Here is a 16,290-nt window from a genome sequence, read left to right on the forward strand (position 1 = left end):
TACATATGGAATCTAGAGAATAAAATAAACAAAACAGAAACAAACCCAGATACAGAGAATATTTTGATGGTTGCCAGATGAGAGTGGGTTAGGAAAGTGGGTAAAAAAAGAAAAGGAAAGAGATTAAGAAGTACAAATTGATAATTGCAAAATAGTCATGGGGATGTAAAAGTATAGCATAAGGAATATAGTCAATAATATTGTAATAACTGTGATGGTGTCAGATGGGTACTAGATTGTCAGGGTGATCACTTTATAAGTTGTATAAATGTCTAATCACTACATGTACACATGAAACTAGTATAATATGGTATGCCAATTGTAACTCAAAAAAATATTTAAAAGAATAAAAAATTATAAATTAAGAATTTAAAAATAGAATCAATCTAATTTAAATATTAAAACATAGAGAAATAAAATATAAGGACTTGGAAATAAAATTAGTAAAATATTTTACATCAAGCAGAACAAAATCAACACTACCAGAAAAACATAAAATCACAATTGATTGAGCCCCAGTAATGCCAGATGCTGTCTGTGCCAGGTACTTTACATACATTAACTAAAACAGGATAATAGGGTGAAAAATTCCTATTATTCCAATGGATTATAAGGGAGAAGAGGCAGAAATGTATGAGGAAGGCATGTTTCAGTCCTTAGAGCAGTAGCCTCTAGATGGGACATCCATTCCTCCTTGAGAAACTCCTTCCTCGCAACTGAGTCTTTGGGGCAAATGACTCGTTCTGCTGATTGATTACCAGGCATCCAGAAGCAATGCATTCAATTGTTTCTTCAGGCTCCGACCCACTTTAGATAGTTTCTGTCTCTGGTCAGGACCCTAAGAGGACCCCCTGGTCCCTGATCAGTTCCCAATTACTATCCTTATAACTGAAAGGACCCAGCAGCCCTGTGCAACGACCACTCTGTGTTATCCCAAAGCCTTGGGAAACGGATGAGACTCGGTACCCAAAAGATGAAGAGATTGATCAGTTAGGTGGCAATTTATAGAAAACAGAACTCAGATTTGTTTACTCACGTAACTTAAAAGTTCAGGAACACCTCTGCCTTCAGGTAAGGCTTGATTCAGTGCCAAGAAATAATACCAGGGCTCAGTTTTCCCTCTCTGTCTCTAGTTCTTGGTTCTGTCCTCTCTGTGTTAGCCCCATTTTCTGGAAGATTTCTCTGGGAATCAAAAGGGGACACCCCAGACTACATCCTCCATCCCAAGCAGTGGAAGTCTACTCTAGTAGCTTCCACAGAAGACATTTTTTTCTCCCAGGAGCATCAGGAGATCTGTTGACAAGCTTCTGCCACTCAGGAGTCTCCCTTCCACCCTTCGGTGGAGTTGAGCATGGGGACAATCTCATTCAAATCTGATGGCTGAGAAAGAAGAAGAGTGAGTTTGTGAATAGAAAATTGGAATATTAGTGGAGGCAGAAAGGAGAAGAAAATGTTGGGGAAGAACCAACAACTGTTCATTTCAGCAATTCTTCAATTTTAGGAAGCTGGGGAAGACTTTATTGCAGAGGGAACATTTGAGCTAGGGCTTCAAGGAAGTTCGTGATCTGAAAAACAGAAGGAGAGTCTTTCTAGATGGAGGTAACAGCATGCAGAATGCTTTGGAGTTATATAATGTACTGGACTACTTAGAAATGGGGAAACATTTAGTGAGATGGCGATCGCAAGTGCACGGAGAGAGAGATGGATTGGGATCAGATCCTGCCTGACTATGCAGTACTCCAACCCGTGTGGACCACCCTTACATCCTATTCAACACCGTCTGTTTAGCAACCAGGTTGAGGGGGGAAAAAAGAGCTTTGATTTGTAGTCTTTGCCTTCTATTTTGGGAAAACTATTCCCACCATGGTCAATTTCGAGCTGCCCAGGTGATGTCATTGAATGTGGGACAGCTCTTATGAGTCCGTGGGAGCTTGTTCCAGCACATTACTGCTTTATATTTCTCACGTGGGGACTGCCTTGAACATATCTGTCCCACTGCTTCCTCTTTTTTCCATCTTTTGATTTTCTCAGTTTCATAGATGAATGACTATTATAGATTCAGAATGTTCTTGGTAATTATCAGGTATTCTGGATCTCAGCTTTCCTATAAAGAACTCGCTCAACCCCCTAAGATCTATCAAACAAATCTTTCTCTCTTTTTTATGTTTATTTTTTAATGAAGTATTGCTTATGTCATCCATATAGTCAAATGCACAAATCTTAAGCATCCATCTCAGTAAATTTTTATAAATATATATGCCCATGTAATAACCACACTATAAAACATTTCCAGCATAATAGAAGACTCTATTGTCTCCTCCCCCACTCAACCCTGCTCATAAAGGTCACCTTTCCTCTGATATCTACCAGCACAGAGGAGTTTGCCAAAGCCCGAACACCTTGTAAATGGCCTCTTACAGCATCTGTTCGTGTCTGGCTTCTTTTGCTCAACCCCATGTCTATGGTATTCGGCCATGCTGTTGAGTGTACTTTATTCTTTTTCTTTGTAGCATAGCATTTCATTGCATGAACATACTACAATTTATTTATCCATTCTAAAAGCGAAGGAAATTTACGGCTCTTGTGAATGAAGTCGAAATGAGTATTTCTGTATATTTGTTTCGGTAGATACAGGCATTCATTTCTGTTGTGTCACAGGAGTGAAATTGCTGGATCCTTAGCTAGTGCATGATTAGTGAATAAATTGATGAAGCCTCTAATATTCCCTTGGGGAAGGTATACTGATTCACGCCAGGACTGAGCCACCTCTGTGCTGGATGCCTGCATCGCCACCTCACATCTGTGCAGTGCCTCTCCTTATCTCTGCTTAATAATCATGTTTGCAGCCATTGCAATATCTCCTATTGGGCATTGGAGCCCTGGCATGCAGGGCTTGTGAGGGCAGTTTCTCATGCAAGAGCAGCATGAGGTGGTGGCAAAGTCCTAGAATGAATGGCTGGAAGTCTGGAACCTCCTCAAGGAGAATATAGTGAAAACCTACTTTCTACCTTGAGTCTCAGGCAACTCACTCAGCCTCTCTAGATGTCAGCTCCTTCGTCTGTGAAATAATGAGGGAGATTAGATGATTGTTACAATCACTTCTACTTGAAAGTCCTGTGATTCCTAATAAAAGAATTGCATTGTCTAGTCTCTAGTTCCAGGCTGAGGGTTTGGACACACTGTGCTTTGGAATGTGTGAGCAAAACAGAGTTTCACTGGAGTGGAGATGTCCACAACGTGCCGGCCTTGGGTGCCTCACTGAGGTGAGGCAAAAGTGAAACCAAACAGGGCAACATACCCACTCAGGGGAGGACCAGTTATGTAGAATGTATACTTAGGGACATTTCTACACTATTAGCATCAATAAACAGGCATTTCTCTGCCTGTCCAACCTCATAGCAGAAGTGCTCATGTAACCTTGATGCATTTCAAGCATTTGTTATTTAGAAGTAAAGAGGCTAACAGTCTGCATCTGAGAAATCACTCAAGATCTATGACAGGTAGATATTGTTAAAGGGTTATGGGAATGTCCCTGTGCTCTCAAATAAAAATGGTTTGAAAATTCATCAAGGCCAGAGAAATGACAGATGGAATGTTTGTGCTTGTTTAAGGATTGGAGATGAGGAACGAGCCTCTTCTGACTTGGGCTCTGGTTGTCAGAGGTGATCACTCCAAATCCAACATGAAGAAAATCAAAGGTTCCGGGAGCTGGGCTGGGTTGACCTCTTGTTCTCTGGCAGACTGTTCCCCACTCAGTGGCATCCCTCCTTCCCTGCCCTGATACCAACACTCAGGATTTCAGCCACTAAATTCTGATGGACATAGGGTATGGAGAAAAGAAATGAGGTGTCAGGGAAAAAAACCATAAAAATGCAAAAAAATATAACAGAAGAATGTCTAGGAAATGGCAGAGAATGGCCTTTTAGGAACCTACTATAAATTTGTTGAGACTTTACTTTAGAATAATGTTTTTGCCATAGGTACCAGAAAATCTTGGTGCATTGCCAAGTTATAACCCATGAGTAAAATTCTTTTCTGCTATATGGTGTTAGGTGATGTCTGTGAAGTAGAATGGTCACCAGAGCCCATCCCACTACATGATGTGGCACAGCATACACAATTTATTGTGAACAAGAAGCAAAGATAACAAAGGGTACTATTAAGCGGAAGTCATAGGTGGAGAGGTTCTTGAAATATGGGAGAATCCTGATTAATGATTTTACTCGGCTCATGGACAGTGCAGTGATCAGTTTTACTTGAACAGTGACGGGATGCTAAAGGGAGACCATGTGACTGGTGTGCTATTACTGTGGATACTTTTAAAGACACAGAGAGACATTGGTTTATGGTATTCATGAATGCCTTATAATTATTGCTGATTTATTTATGCCATTCTGGGGTTTTTAATCTCTTCAAGTATGCTGCCCAAAATTCTTGTATTCGAAATATGCCAAATAAGCACATTTGCACATGTACATGCATGCGCACACACACACAGAACTACTGTTTAAGAGCTTCATCGTTTTTATATAATTCTTAATTGATGGAGAAAGCTTTAAGGCTGATGTCCTGTTATGGCTTGTTGAATAAGTTTTAGTCTATATATTCAGAGTGACTTAGTATTGATTGTCTGCACCACATAAGAAGCACTTTTCAGTGGTTTTAATTGGTTTTTTATAACTATGGCAGCTATATGTCCTAGATTTTCTAGGATGATCCTGATTTCAAGGACCAATATAATTGTCTCTAAAGTACATAAATTATAGTCAGAGCATGTGTTCCAATTTTAGCTCACATAACATGATCATTATATTTAGATTATATTTCAGCACAGGTCATGGAATCTGAGTGCTCCACAGTGTAGTTGAAATGCTTCTGATACACGCTGGGGAGAGGGCTATGATGATCAACACATTGATCAGCCTTTCTGTCTGGGGACCAGGACCAGGTCTCTCTCCCTGATTCCTCATCATGCTAGGTCGTGTTTTTTCTGTTTTTATCCCTTCTTTTCACCCATCTCTTCCTACACTCTTAATTAGTATATCAGGGACAGTCAAATGATGCATGGAGAAAAGTGGTAGAAGAGGCATCACCAGGTTTTTACCTTCTGCAACATTTTGTTTATAGTTGGAAATGAAAAATCAGAGAATATAGTGAAACCTCTCTTCCTACCTTGAGACTTCTGGAATTGTTTGTTAGAGTGATTTGGAAGTCCAAGTGGATTTTTTTCAGGAGAGGTAGCTATTTATTAGAGATGATTGAGATTTGACAGCAAAAGTATTTGCTTGTTTGTTTACAGCATTAATTCCAATGGTTTAACATGGTGGGAAAGCAAGAAATCGCTCAAGGGGAAAGAGTTGGAAGGTAATATTGCTTGCTGGCCAAGCTAAGGTTTGTGAAGAATCAAACGACTGCCCAGTTCTCTGCTCTGCATCAAAGTAAACTGTTGACATCCATTCATTTTATTTACAGTGCTGTTTTCTTGGCTGGAAGGAAATATCGTGTTGTATTATTGTTGTAGATATTTGCTTAGGCCTCGCCTGATTAGGAAGATTCTCTGGTAAGGTTGCCGAGTGCCCCAGAACCTAGGAAGTATGGAACAGCTGAACCTCAGGAAGACTAGACACCTTGATAGAGCAGGCCATTACAAAAACTACAGTTGGAAGGCCTTTCTGAATTTTAGGCAATTTTAAAAGCTTCTGCAGTTGTGGGTCTTCACTCCAGTGCTCTGTTACTTGTAGGACTATGCAAATTTTTGAAGGTCTGTTTTATTCTAGTCTCTTTTTTTTTATTGGCTTATTTTTTAGTACCTTGAGACTTCTCACATTTTCTTTTCTTCTTTTTGTCCCTAAAAAGCCCCTATTATTGACTTTATTAGAAGCCATAAATAAAATTTATCATGTTTGGATAGCTATACATTCATTAAAAGCTTTATTGATATGTAATTTACATACCACACAGTTTATTCATTTTAAGTGTACAATGCACTGAGTGTTAGTATATTTACTAACCATCATCACCATAATCTAATTTTAGAATATTTTTATCAATCCCTGAAAAATAAACCTTGTACCACTTAGAAAAATTCCCCACCTCACCCTCTCCCTGCCCTTGGAAAACCTAATCTACTTTCCTTTTCTATGATTAGCTCTGCCTATTCTGAGCATTTTATTTAAATGGAATCATATAACATGTAGTCTTTTGTGTCTGACTTCTTTCTCTTGGCATAATGTTCTCGAGGTTCATCCATATTGTAGCATCTTTGAGTACTTTATTCCTTCTTATTGCTGAATAATACTCCATTGTCTGGATATACTATATCTTGTTTACCCAATTATCAGTTAATGAACATTTGACTTGCTTTGACACTATTATAAATGAAATTGTTTTCCTAATTTCATTTTGGTATGTTAATTGCTAGCATATAGAAATACAATTAATTCTTACATGTTGATCTTGTGTCCTGCAACCAACAACCAACATATAACATTCTCTTAGTTTCAGGTGTATGACATAATGATCACATATTTTATATACTGTAAAATGATCACCACAATAAGTCTAGCTAACATCTGTCTATATACATAGTTTCAAACTTCTTTTTCTTGTGATGAGGACTTTCAAGACCCACCATAGCTAAAAATACTGTATTGCATATCTAAAGTATTTTTAGTTTACCTGATGAGACCACTTACATGTTTCTGTATTATAAAAAGTGAAGGTACCAAAATACTTTTTCACGATTAGCTTTCATTGTATTTATTTGGGTGAATAAACTCATTTAATCTTCTAAGTAGATAAATATAGTCAAGATAACTTGTGGTTCCTTTGTCTCTGTACTCTCGCCAAGTAATTCTTTTTTAAATTGGTTATTTTGGTAAGAAATTATTGAGCATCTGTTTTATGAAAGCCTCTAATACATGCTATAATATTGTGGTAATAAGTGAGGAGGGTTTGCTTGGGAGCAGTCTCGAAGAAACAAGACATGCTTCCTGGGATTTTTAGTTCCCTAGAGAAGGAAGATTAGATACATGTATGTTGAAAAGAACAAAATGACATGAAATAGATTCAGTACTCTGACCAGAGATACAGAGACGAAAAAAACTCATGGCCTCTGCCCTAGCGATTCATATAGTAATAAATCAACACATAATTGGAGCTCAAAAATGTTACTGCATTTTTGTAGATACCTTAACAGGATGACATGCTGTGTTGTGCCTGGCTACTTTTTTACATTGAAAGGTGCTGAAGATAGTAGTACTATTAACCTAATTTCTAAAGAAAATACACATGACTCTGTAAGACTAAGGCCATATGGCTAAACTTACATGTCAGAAAAATTAGCAAAAAAAAAAAATTGTTTTTAACTGTACGTGTAGATACATTAAAAATTATTGACCGATCTTGTAGAGGTGAAACAGAAACTTTCCAAAATACATCTCCTCAACTTTGATGTAGTTTTAATTCCTCCACTAATTTATGCCTTCTTTGGCAATCACTTAACTTTTTTGTCTTATCGGTATCACTGGCCTAACTGTAAGTGAAGTGGAAGGAGACACAAAAAAGTACTCTGCATGCTTGATGCAAATACTTTATTTTCTATTTGTTTTCTTATATGCAGATTTGAAAACCATAATATTTATAAATCTTACTTTGCAAAAAGAAATTAAATAGTACATAGTTCCTGGGATAAAGCCAAAGGCCAAATAGAAAGGCTATTTTATTTTATTTTATTTTATAGGAAAGTGCATCTTCTCATTAAACTGTGAGTTTCTTTAGGAGAGAGGCTCTATCTTTTAACTCATTTGCCTAAATTTCTAGAATACTATCTTCAAAGCATGTCTTGTAAGAAGAATGAACTCCTCAGAAAGCTGCCCAGGTAGTCTTTCCTGCAGTCAAGACCACAACTCCCAGAATTCCACGCTCCCCTCGTGTTCACGGATTAAAAGCGAGAAAGTCCCAGCACCCTTGGCGCGCGATCCAGACTACAATTCCCACTATACCTAGGGGCTCCGGAAACCTTGTCAAATACCACTTGTTGCCATAGCATCCGGGTCCCGGACAACCAATCCGGGCGCCCCTAAGGAGTAGAGGCGGGCTGTTCGTATCTCTCACCAACCCCAGGCATTTTCTTGTGGAGCGTGACCGGAGGAGGTGGGAGCTCCGGACCGAAGCCTTCTCCTTGCTTCTTGGGGTCGTGGCCTTGCACCCGCTGTGCGAGGAAAGCGTGCGGGCACGTCCACGCGCGTCTATGCGCGTGGGGCCTGAAGTGCTCGTGGGTTCAAGCTAGGTCTCTGCGGGGACAGAAGAAGCCATGGGCGGGACCTCCAGCACCCGCCGGGTCACCTTCGAGGCGGACGAGAATGAGAACATCACCGTGGTGAAGGGCATCCGGGTGAGTGACAGTGGGCGGGCGGAGGGCCAGCGCTCGGACCCCAAACTTATGACCTTCCTGGGACCTGCTCAGCCTGATTTTCCCCATCCTGGCCCCCAGTGTTTTCCGGCCCGAAGCTGAGTTTTCTGCAAAGAAGCTTGAAGTTTCAAGACTTCGGACGTTCATTCAGAGATATTTCCTGCTTGAGTGCCAAGTGTTGAGCACTGCTGGGCGCGTGGGGGTTGTCAGGTTGATTTAGACCCTCCAAAGGCTTACGGTCTGGTCTCGACTGTATTGCTCACTAGTTATGGGACCTTATTTGAAACCCCTGCCTCATTGTGCCCATATGTGAAATGGGGCCTGTCTTAAACCTCCTAGGTTCAGGACTCAAAACGCTGCTTTTGCACTGCCCACATCACCTCTCGGGGTGAATTGGCATTTTAGGGAACACTTTATCAGCATTCTGTCATTTAGTACTCTTCTCATACCACGCATTCCTCCAATACACACAGCCTGACTTATTGACTTTTGAGGCCTGCCTTAGGTGACTGCTTGCTTCTCCCTGTTCACTTTCACTTGATATCTAGTCTTCCCAGGCACCTCCTTTGTGGCCTGCTGTGCCTAAGTTTTAGACTAGGCGGGTTGCTTCAGGACTAATGTCTGCCAGCCTGCGAGGGCCTCAAATAGGGTTGCATTTTTCCAGACCACTGGAAGTAATGTAGTCAGTTCCAACCAAGACATTGTAGAGAATTTTTAAATGCCACCTGCATGTGCTTGATACATAAACTGAAACTTGATTTTTCTCTAGGCTGTCAGTATCCCAGCACTGACTTCATTAACACCCTCTGCAGCACCTGAATTTGGAACCTCACATTTTTGGAAGTATGCCTGAATCTAGTAAATAATGCATTTTGACTTTAGAAGGTTTATAATTTATATTTTCTTTCTCTGTTATACAACCAGCATAAGTAAATTATATATGTAAATAATTTTTAGCATTTGTTACTAGGAAATAAAACTTCTTAAATATTTAAGTGTTTTAAAACTTTTTACTCTGAAACTGTTACCTTGAGAAGAATTTATTAAAGTTTTCTTTGTAGAAACTCAGACTGTTGAACTTCATTTTTGGTCTGTGACCAGCATTTCTTTATATTATATTAATTAGTGGTTGTACCACAGGATGTAATAAAATGTCTGAGGCTGCATTTTTTGCGTTGTTGTGGTTTAGTTGATACTCTTTGGAGTAAAATAAAAGTGACCATAAACGCTTGAGTTTTTTGCAGAGATTTTTTAATCTTGCCGTTAGGCTTTGCATGTTTCAAACCAGAGGGTGAAAAAGAAAAATAAGAAAGCAAAGTAAGATTTGGGCAAGAAATGATTGCCTAGAGAAATGTATAAATCCATGTTCTCATACTCTAATACAGAAACAGTGATGACAGCAAACAGAATTAAAAGACACTTTAGCCACAGCACAGAGATTCATATGAAATATTAGATAAGGTTAAATAGGATACTAGGTTAGATATTAGATTAAAATGGAAAGATTTGTTATAAAACCATTTTTTAAAAACTTTTTTTTTTTAAACCAAAGAAGGTATGTCCTTTGGCCACTCAACATAATGGAAATATTCTTTATTTTATTTTATTTTTTCTCATAGTGTACATGTAATTGGTATTGTTAAAATTCCAGCACACAGCACGCTCATTTTGACCTCTGTACTTTGCTTTTCCTCAGTATGTACCCTTCACCTGGAATGTCCTTGTAGTGTTCTCTGTTGCTTCACTTTTTTTTTTTTTTAAGGGTGATTTGCAATTTCTCTGGGCTTTGGTTTTCTCATCTGCAAAATAATGGCACTTGAGTATATCACTAAGAATTCTAATATTTTCCAGTTCTGAAATTCTGTGAGTATAGTGGCATTGAAAGTTTCTTGTAATCTAACTCAGCCCATTGCAGTTTCCTCTAAAAATGGCATGCTGTTGAATTATTGAGTACTTAACGGGTCATTGTGACTTCTTTGAGGTCATGAACATCAACTTGGAGTTAAATAGACCTCAGTTTAAGATTGGTTCGTTTACCGGCCTGAAGCCGTGGACAGATCACTTCTCTGATCATATTTCCTTATCCTTAAAGGGGAATGCCATCACTTCTCTTGGCTGTGGTGAGAAAATGAGGTAGGGTATTTAAAGCACATGGCACAATGTAGATTTTTTTTTTTTTAATATTTATGCCTACAGCACCTGGTCTTCCTAGGTGGTCTCCCATGTAAGTACTAAACAGGCCCGACCCTGCTTAGCTTTCGAGATCAGGCATCGGGGTCGTTCAGGGTGGCATGGCCGTAGACCATGAACCGTGACTCCACTGGGGCACGAACCCAGGACCTTCTGCGTGTAAAGCAGACGTGCTAACCGCTATATTATGGAATCACATCCACAATGTAGACTTTGAATAAAAGGCAGCTGTTATTTTAGGGTTCCTTCTATATCTAATATTCTAAGATTCTTTAGAAGTGCCGTGTAGTGTAGTGGAAAGGGCATGTGCTTCCGAACCTAGCAGACCTGGGTTTGGTCCTGGCTCTGCTCTCACTGGTGGCCCTGGATAAGTTCACTTTTGATTTTGTTTCCCTGTTCAGTATATCTGGATAATGCATCTACTTGTGATAATTATGTATCCAGCACTACTTGAGAGAATTCAACATAATGTATGTGAGCATCTAGCACAGTGTCTAGTGCATTGAGAGCATTTGTATTTATGTGAGTAATAGCTGTTGTTAGAGCTGTTCAAGGGAATGGATAAGTAAACAACATGAGTGCAAAACAATAGATGAAAATAAGAGCATTTTGTGCTCCCACAGGCATACCTACAGGGGCGTGGACTGGGAAATGGGAGTCCTGAGTTCCGCAACTGATTGCTGGTGAGATTTTTGTCTAGGTGTTTTTTTAGATGGTTTTCACCTCGTCTTTATATTTTACTTAGCTTGAAACCATCATCTTGTTCCTTTTGAGGCATGGGGAAGGATAAGCAACACTCTCAGTATCATAAGTGAGCCCACTGTTTTCAGCTCAGTTGATTAAAATGTGGTGCCGATGAGGCCCAGACTTCAATGTTGAAATGCAGGTAGGTGATTCAGCCCTACTAAAGAAAACTTTCCAAATGTCCCAGTGATGACATAACAATTATGTCATCACTCGTAAGAAATGAGAGTGTACCAACAGTCGAACAGAACCACTGCTGGAAAACCAATTCTGTGTTTCCCTGATAACGATAGTAATTTTATCTTCATTTATCTTAATATACAAAGAGTAACATTTAGTAAGCAACATAAGCCTCTCAGGAACTAGGCTGTGTTTATTAATCACGTTTTCCCAGATTTTTCTTGCTGAGGTCCTCAATAGCTAGCAATTAAAGGATGTACTTAAAATTAAAGTTTACAGTTTGTTTTCACCTACTAGGTGTTATTTTCACGGTATTTATAGGGTCTTATTCTTTTACCCTTAGCAATTGATAGCTTTTACCCCACTTCCATCAAATAACCTGTATTCTTACACTTATTGCCAACTTTGACTCTGAAACAACTCATGGGTTGGATAAAAGGCCACTCTCTTGTCTTGCCGTCTTCTCCAAGTCTAAAATAAATTTCTTGTGATAGAAAGACCAACCATTTTCATTATTCATATTACATGTGCTTAATAGGATTTTTCTGAGCACCTGCTGTGCCTGCGTGGAAAGTATGCCTTCCACAAGTTTATCTGAAACATCAAAGCTGTGAGTGAACTCTTTTAGAGCAAATGTCAATTTCAATGAGTATCATTTTCAAAGTAATATTTATCATGCTTTCCAGGCATAAGCTAATCTTTGCACTGGCCTTGAAGTTGCAAGCTGAAATTCACAGAAGACATTTGTAGTACTATGGATGCTTATACGAAACACAGCTAGTACCTTGGGAAGCATTGGCAGTCGAGAGCTCCTAAATGGAGAGATTATGTAGTGTGGGATGTTGAGGATAAATCTAGTCAGTCACGAGGAGTTATGAGGAATATTGTCCAGGTAATTCAGTCAACTAGTAGGTGATTGGTCCCTTTCCACTTCAGATTTTAGGAATCCTTGGTTATAGTATCATGTTAAGCTTTCTGAATTTTATACAGACAGAAGTTCATGTTTTTTGCTAGTAACAAAGGCAAAGAAATGCAACTGACAAACTTCAAACATGAGTTAAACATTACATTATATAATGTAATTTATATGGCATTTCCCCTTTCCCATGCATAAGTATGTGGGAGTAATATCTTCCAAATAATATTGGCAATTTTTGGAGCCTATGTCTGTAAATGGTATTTGAAAAGAAAACCAGCACTCACACAGAAAATGACCTACCCTGCATGGAAGGAAGACCCAGTGAGAACAATGGGTCAGAGCCCTTTAATCAATTTGATAAGACACATCTGGAAGTGGATGAGAAAAACTTATGGAGGTGAGGGTCCCAATTGTTTCTGTCTCATGTGGTTCTAACTTTATCTTCACGAAAAACGTGAAGTGAGTTCTCTTTTTGCTCTGTTCTTTGGAAATAGAATACTTTACTTTTGTTCATTTCACCCAGTTTCCTGTTTCACAGAACATACTGGATTCTGGGTCAGTGGGTCATGTGTTTATGCGAATTTTAGATCAGACCAACCAAGGAGATTGGGAAGAGATGAGTGGGGAGATCATGGATGACACGCATTTTCCCCCTCTTCTCTGGAGCGCCTGTTGGTGTGGTGAGCAGTACAAACAAAAATTGGCAAACCCCATTTCCTGAGATTTCTCTGGAGGAGCCATAGGGAATAAGGTGGATAAAAATAAAAAATCAGCGGGCTGAATTCTGCTCTGTTAGCAGGCCTGCTTCTCTTGGTTCTCCCTTATATTAGAACCAGGTGGTTCTTAAGTTCTATTCATTGATGGCAGGAAATCGGTAAGGCATGGACCCTGCTCAGAACAATATACTAAGCAGATAGTTTTGCATGTAGTTGAGGAATTAATCCATAGACTCCTGAATCCATGAACATCGGGGTATAATTCTAGCATTAATGTGCATGTGGGTATATTGCACTTGGTATTTGCCTTGAAGGAGATTCTAGAGATGTTTGGAAACCAGCTGTAGTAGCTCTAGATCTTTAGATAGGAAAAAAATAAACTATAAGAAGTCCCCTGTTTACAGAAAGATGTTTCTTAAAGAAGTTGCTTCTTACATAGAAGCTGCTTATCTAGCTCTCGCGGTAGCTTATGTTGTACTTTTGACCCCTTTGGGGGGTCATTTTGTGTCACAAAGAGGAGTTCTACAGGTACAGATTGTGTATATAACCCTGGCCAGCATCTCTAAATCTTGTCGGCTGCTTTACAAGTGAGTACCACAGTTCACAGAGGAGATCAGGTGAGTCTGAACTTATTACTGCCGCTAGCTGGAAGGTCAGCTCAGCAGGTATTAACTTGAGATACGAAGGATAGCGTGGCTTTTGCCTTGTATCAGCATAGCTGCGAATGGACTGGGGAGAGTAAATCGTGCTTAGAGTAAGCAGAGTCACAGTGGTAGGCTGCCAGGGGCACTCCCGTGGAAGGGCCTGAGAAAAAAAAAAAAGAGGTGGGCTCTAATAAGGCAGCCTTACAATATATTTATCAACTCAAAAAAAATTGTGCTCCTCAGAGGGTGTGCTTATAAATTTACTGAAATAATAACCACAGACCACATCGTGAAATGTTTTGAATTGATGTTAGAATTTGACATTCAGTAGCAAGTTTTGAGGCATCAGATAAGCCACAAAAATCAATATAAAACAAGAAACAGTTAGTGATTAAGTTGAAAGAGACCTTGCACTTTTACTACCCGCAGAACACAGATAGGAATAAATGAGCAATGTACATTCTCCTATCAGGACTTACGCAGCTGTTCCTGGTGATGGCTGTAGGGCTGGCCTTCACGCAGCATGTACAGAAGATCAGTACAAACTCGGGCTGAGCTGACGAGAGTGAGCCAAGACGAACGATCAGTCGAAGTCCCAGTGGTGGAGCCGTGTTAGTAATAGCTCTGCCAAATATTTGTATAGCACGTAATAGTTTGCAGCGCACCTATAATCCTTCCTATAACTCCAGGGGTAGGTATTACTTTCTGTTTTCAGATGAGGAAAGTGAGGTCCTTGAGGTGACTTCCCTAAGATTAAAAAAGCTAGTAGGTGGCCAGTGCTTTTTCCTCTAAGGAGTAAAAGTAACTTACTCTTGAGACTGATTTAGGGATTGGAAGGGCTTTTTGTAGTGTCCATTTTGAAAGTAGTAATAGATAAATGACAAGGCATGAATTTTGGGGAGAAGTAGATGAGGTGGTATTTAGAGGTAAGTGGATTGTATCCAGTACAGGTGAAGGATTATTAGCAAACACATTCACTTCTGATTAGGTTAAAAATTGTGTGTGTGTGTGTGTGTGTGTGTGTGTGTGTGTAACAGTGTAGTTGTAGTACTGTGACTTTGGCCTGAAATATAGAAATATAAATTAAAATATAACATTTGTCAAATTAGCTTTATGTTAATTAGCTTTAAACAAAAATTAGATATGTAACATTTTGTGTAGTATATAATATATAGTATATATGATATATAATATAAAATTTAGCTATATTACTGTGGTATATAAATATGTAATATATAGTGAATGCGCTTTTTCTATATATATAGCCATTATAATATCTTTAAGAGTCTAAAACCTAATAAGGCTCATTTTATCTCAAGAGGAAGTGATGACATTTTTATTTTCTGAAGCGGGATTGAAGGAGTGTATTGCTTGGTATAGAGAAAGCACAGGGCTAGAGGTCGGGGGTTACTGCGGGTGGTCCTGGTGTTACCAGTAACGACAATTACTTAGGATCTCTTTTTCTCACCTGTAAATGGAGAGGATTGGTGTCAGTCTTAAAGGGTTTTTCCTGAGCTGTATCTCATCTTCGTAGATCAGTTTCAGCAACAGTGTCAGTGGCTGTCCATTGTCGAAGAAGGTGCGCCTGGCCCTGGCATTTTCAGGGAGTCTCTCGGCACTCTCCTTTTTAACCTCCACTTCTCTTCCATGAAAGGAGTCATGGTTTTTTTTTCCCCTCAAATCACATCTATTAAGCTGCGGTTTTTCCCTTTACTGTCTCTCCTCCTTCCATTCTAGTTTGGGTCCTGAGATACATAGGTAACTGTTCATCCTGAGATGTGCCAACTGTTTTGTTCATTGATGTATCCCAAGGGCCTAGTAAATATTTTTTTTTTGAATGAATGACTCATGAATATATAGGAACTCACAATTTTATGGAAAGACGGAAAGGCAACTACTTGTTCTGCCATTGGAGTGCCGTATTGGAGATTCATGCGAGGCGCAGTGGGGCACAAGGAAGGTATCTTTGGGCGGGCAGAGTTGGGATGAAATGGGGAGCTGGTTTGGTGAGAGAAGGCTTTAGGGCATTTGAACTGGATTTTGGAAGGCGATCCCCTCCCGGTGGGCCAGGGAGAAGGCAATGCAGGCACAGGCAGAGGCATAGGGATGGCAGCAAACAAGTAGCCAGTATGGCTCAAGAGCAGGGTATGAAATATTAAGGAAAAAGCTATGGAAGTTGAGGTTGGTGAGTTAGGCCACAACCAGATGATGAGGAAGTCTTGAATGCCGCCAGGCAAAGGAATTTGGACCTTCATTCCCGGCAGAAGGTAACTATCGAAGGATTTGAAGCGGGGAAATATGTAATCAGATTTGCATTTTAGAAGGATTATTGGTGGTGCCATGAATTTGGAGAGGGGAAGTGAGTTGGGAAAAGAGATGATGAATTCAATAAATATTTAGGGGTTGAAGAAGTCATGGCTAAGAGAACGAGGGAGAGAGGAATCGAGGACTGTCCTACGTTTCGATTTAGGAAACTGGATGGAA

General features: G+C 39.6%; 1 protein-coding gene and 1 pseudogene across 2 annotated transcripts in view; one reads left to right on the forward strand and one right to left on the reverse strand.

Annotated features, from left to right (window-relative positions):
* The first annotated feature begins 8,149 nt into the window (after positions 1-8,149).
* CHCHD3 (coiled-coil-helix-coiled-coil-helix domain containing 3) overlaps positions 8,150-16,290 on the forward strand; it is a 250,871-nt gene continuing 242,730 nt past the window's right edge. For both annotated transcript variants that reach the window (XM_036230910.1, XM_016148746.2), the window contains exon 1: positions 8,150-8,395. In XM_036230910.1, the coding sequence (XP_036086803.1) occupies positions 8,315-8,395 (81 nt within the window). In that variant the 5' untranslated portion in view covers positions 8,150-8,314. The remainder of the gene's footprint in view (positions 8,396-16,290) is intronic.
* LOC118611091 lies at positions 10,601-10,716 on the reverse strand (annotated as a pseudogene).

Source organism: Rousettus aegyptiacus, unplaced genomic scaffold (genome assembly GCF_014176215.1).
Source record: "Rousettus aegyptiacus isolate mRouAeg1 unplaced genomic scaffold, mRouAeg1.p scaffold_m13_p_13, whole genome shotgun sequence".
In the NCBI taxonomy this organism is placed as follows: Eukaryota; Metazoa; Chordata; class Mammalia; order Chiroptera; family Pteropodidae; genus Rousettus; species Rousettus aegyptiacus.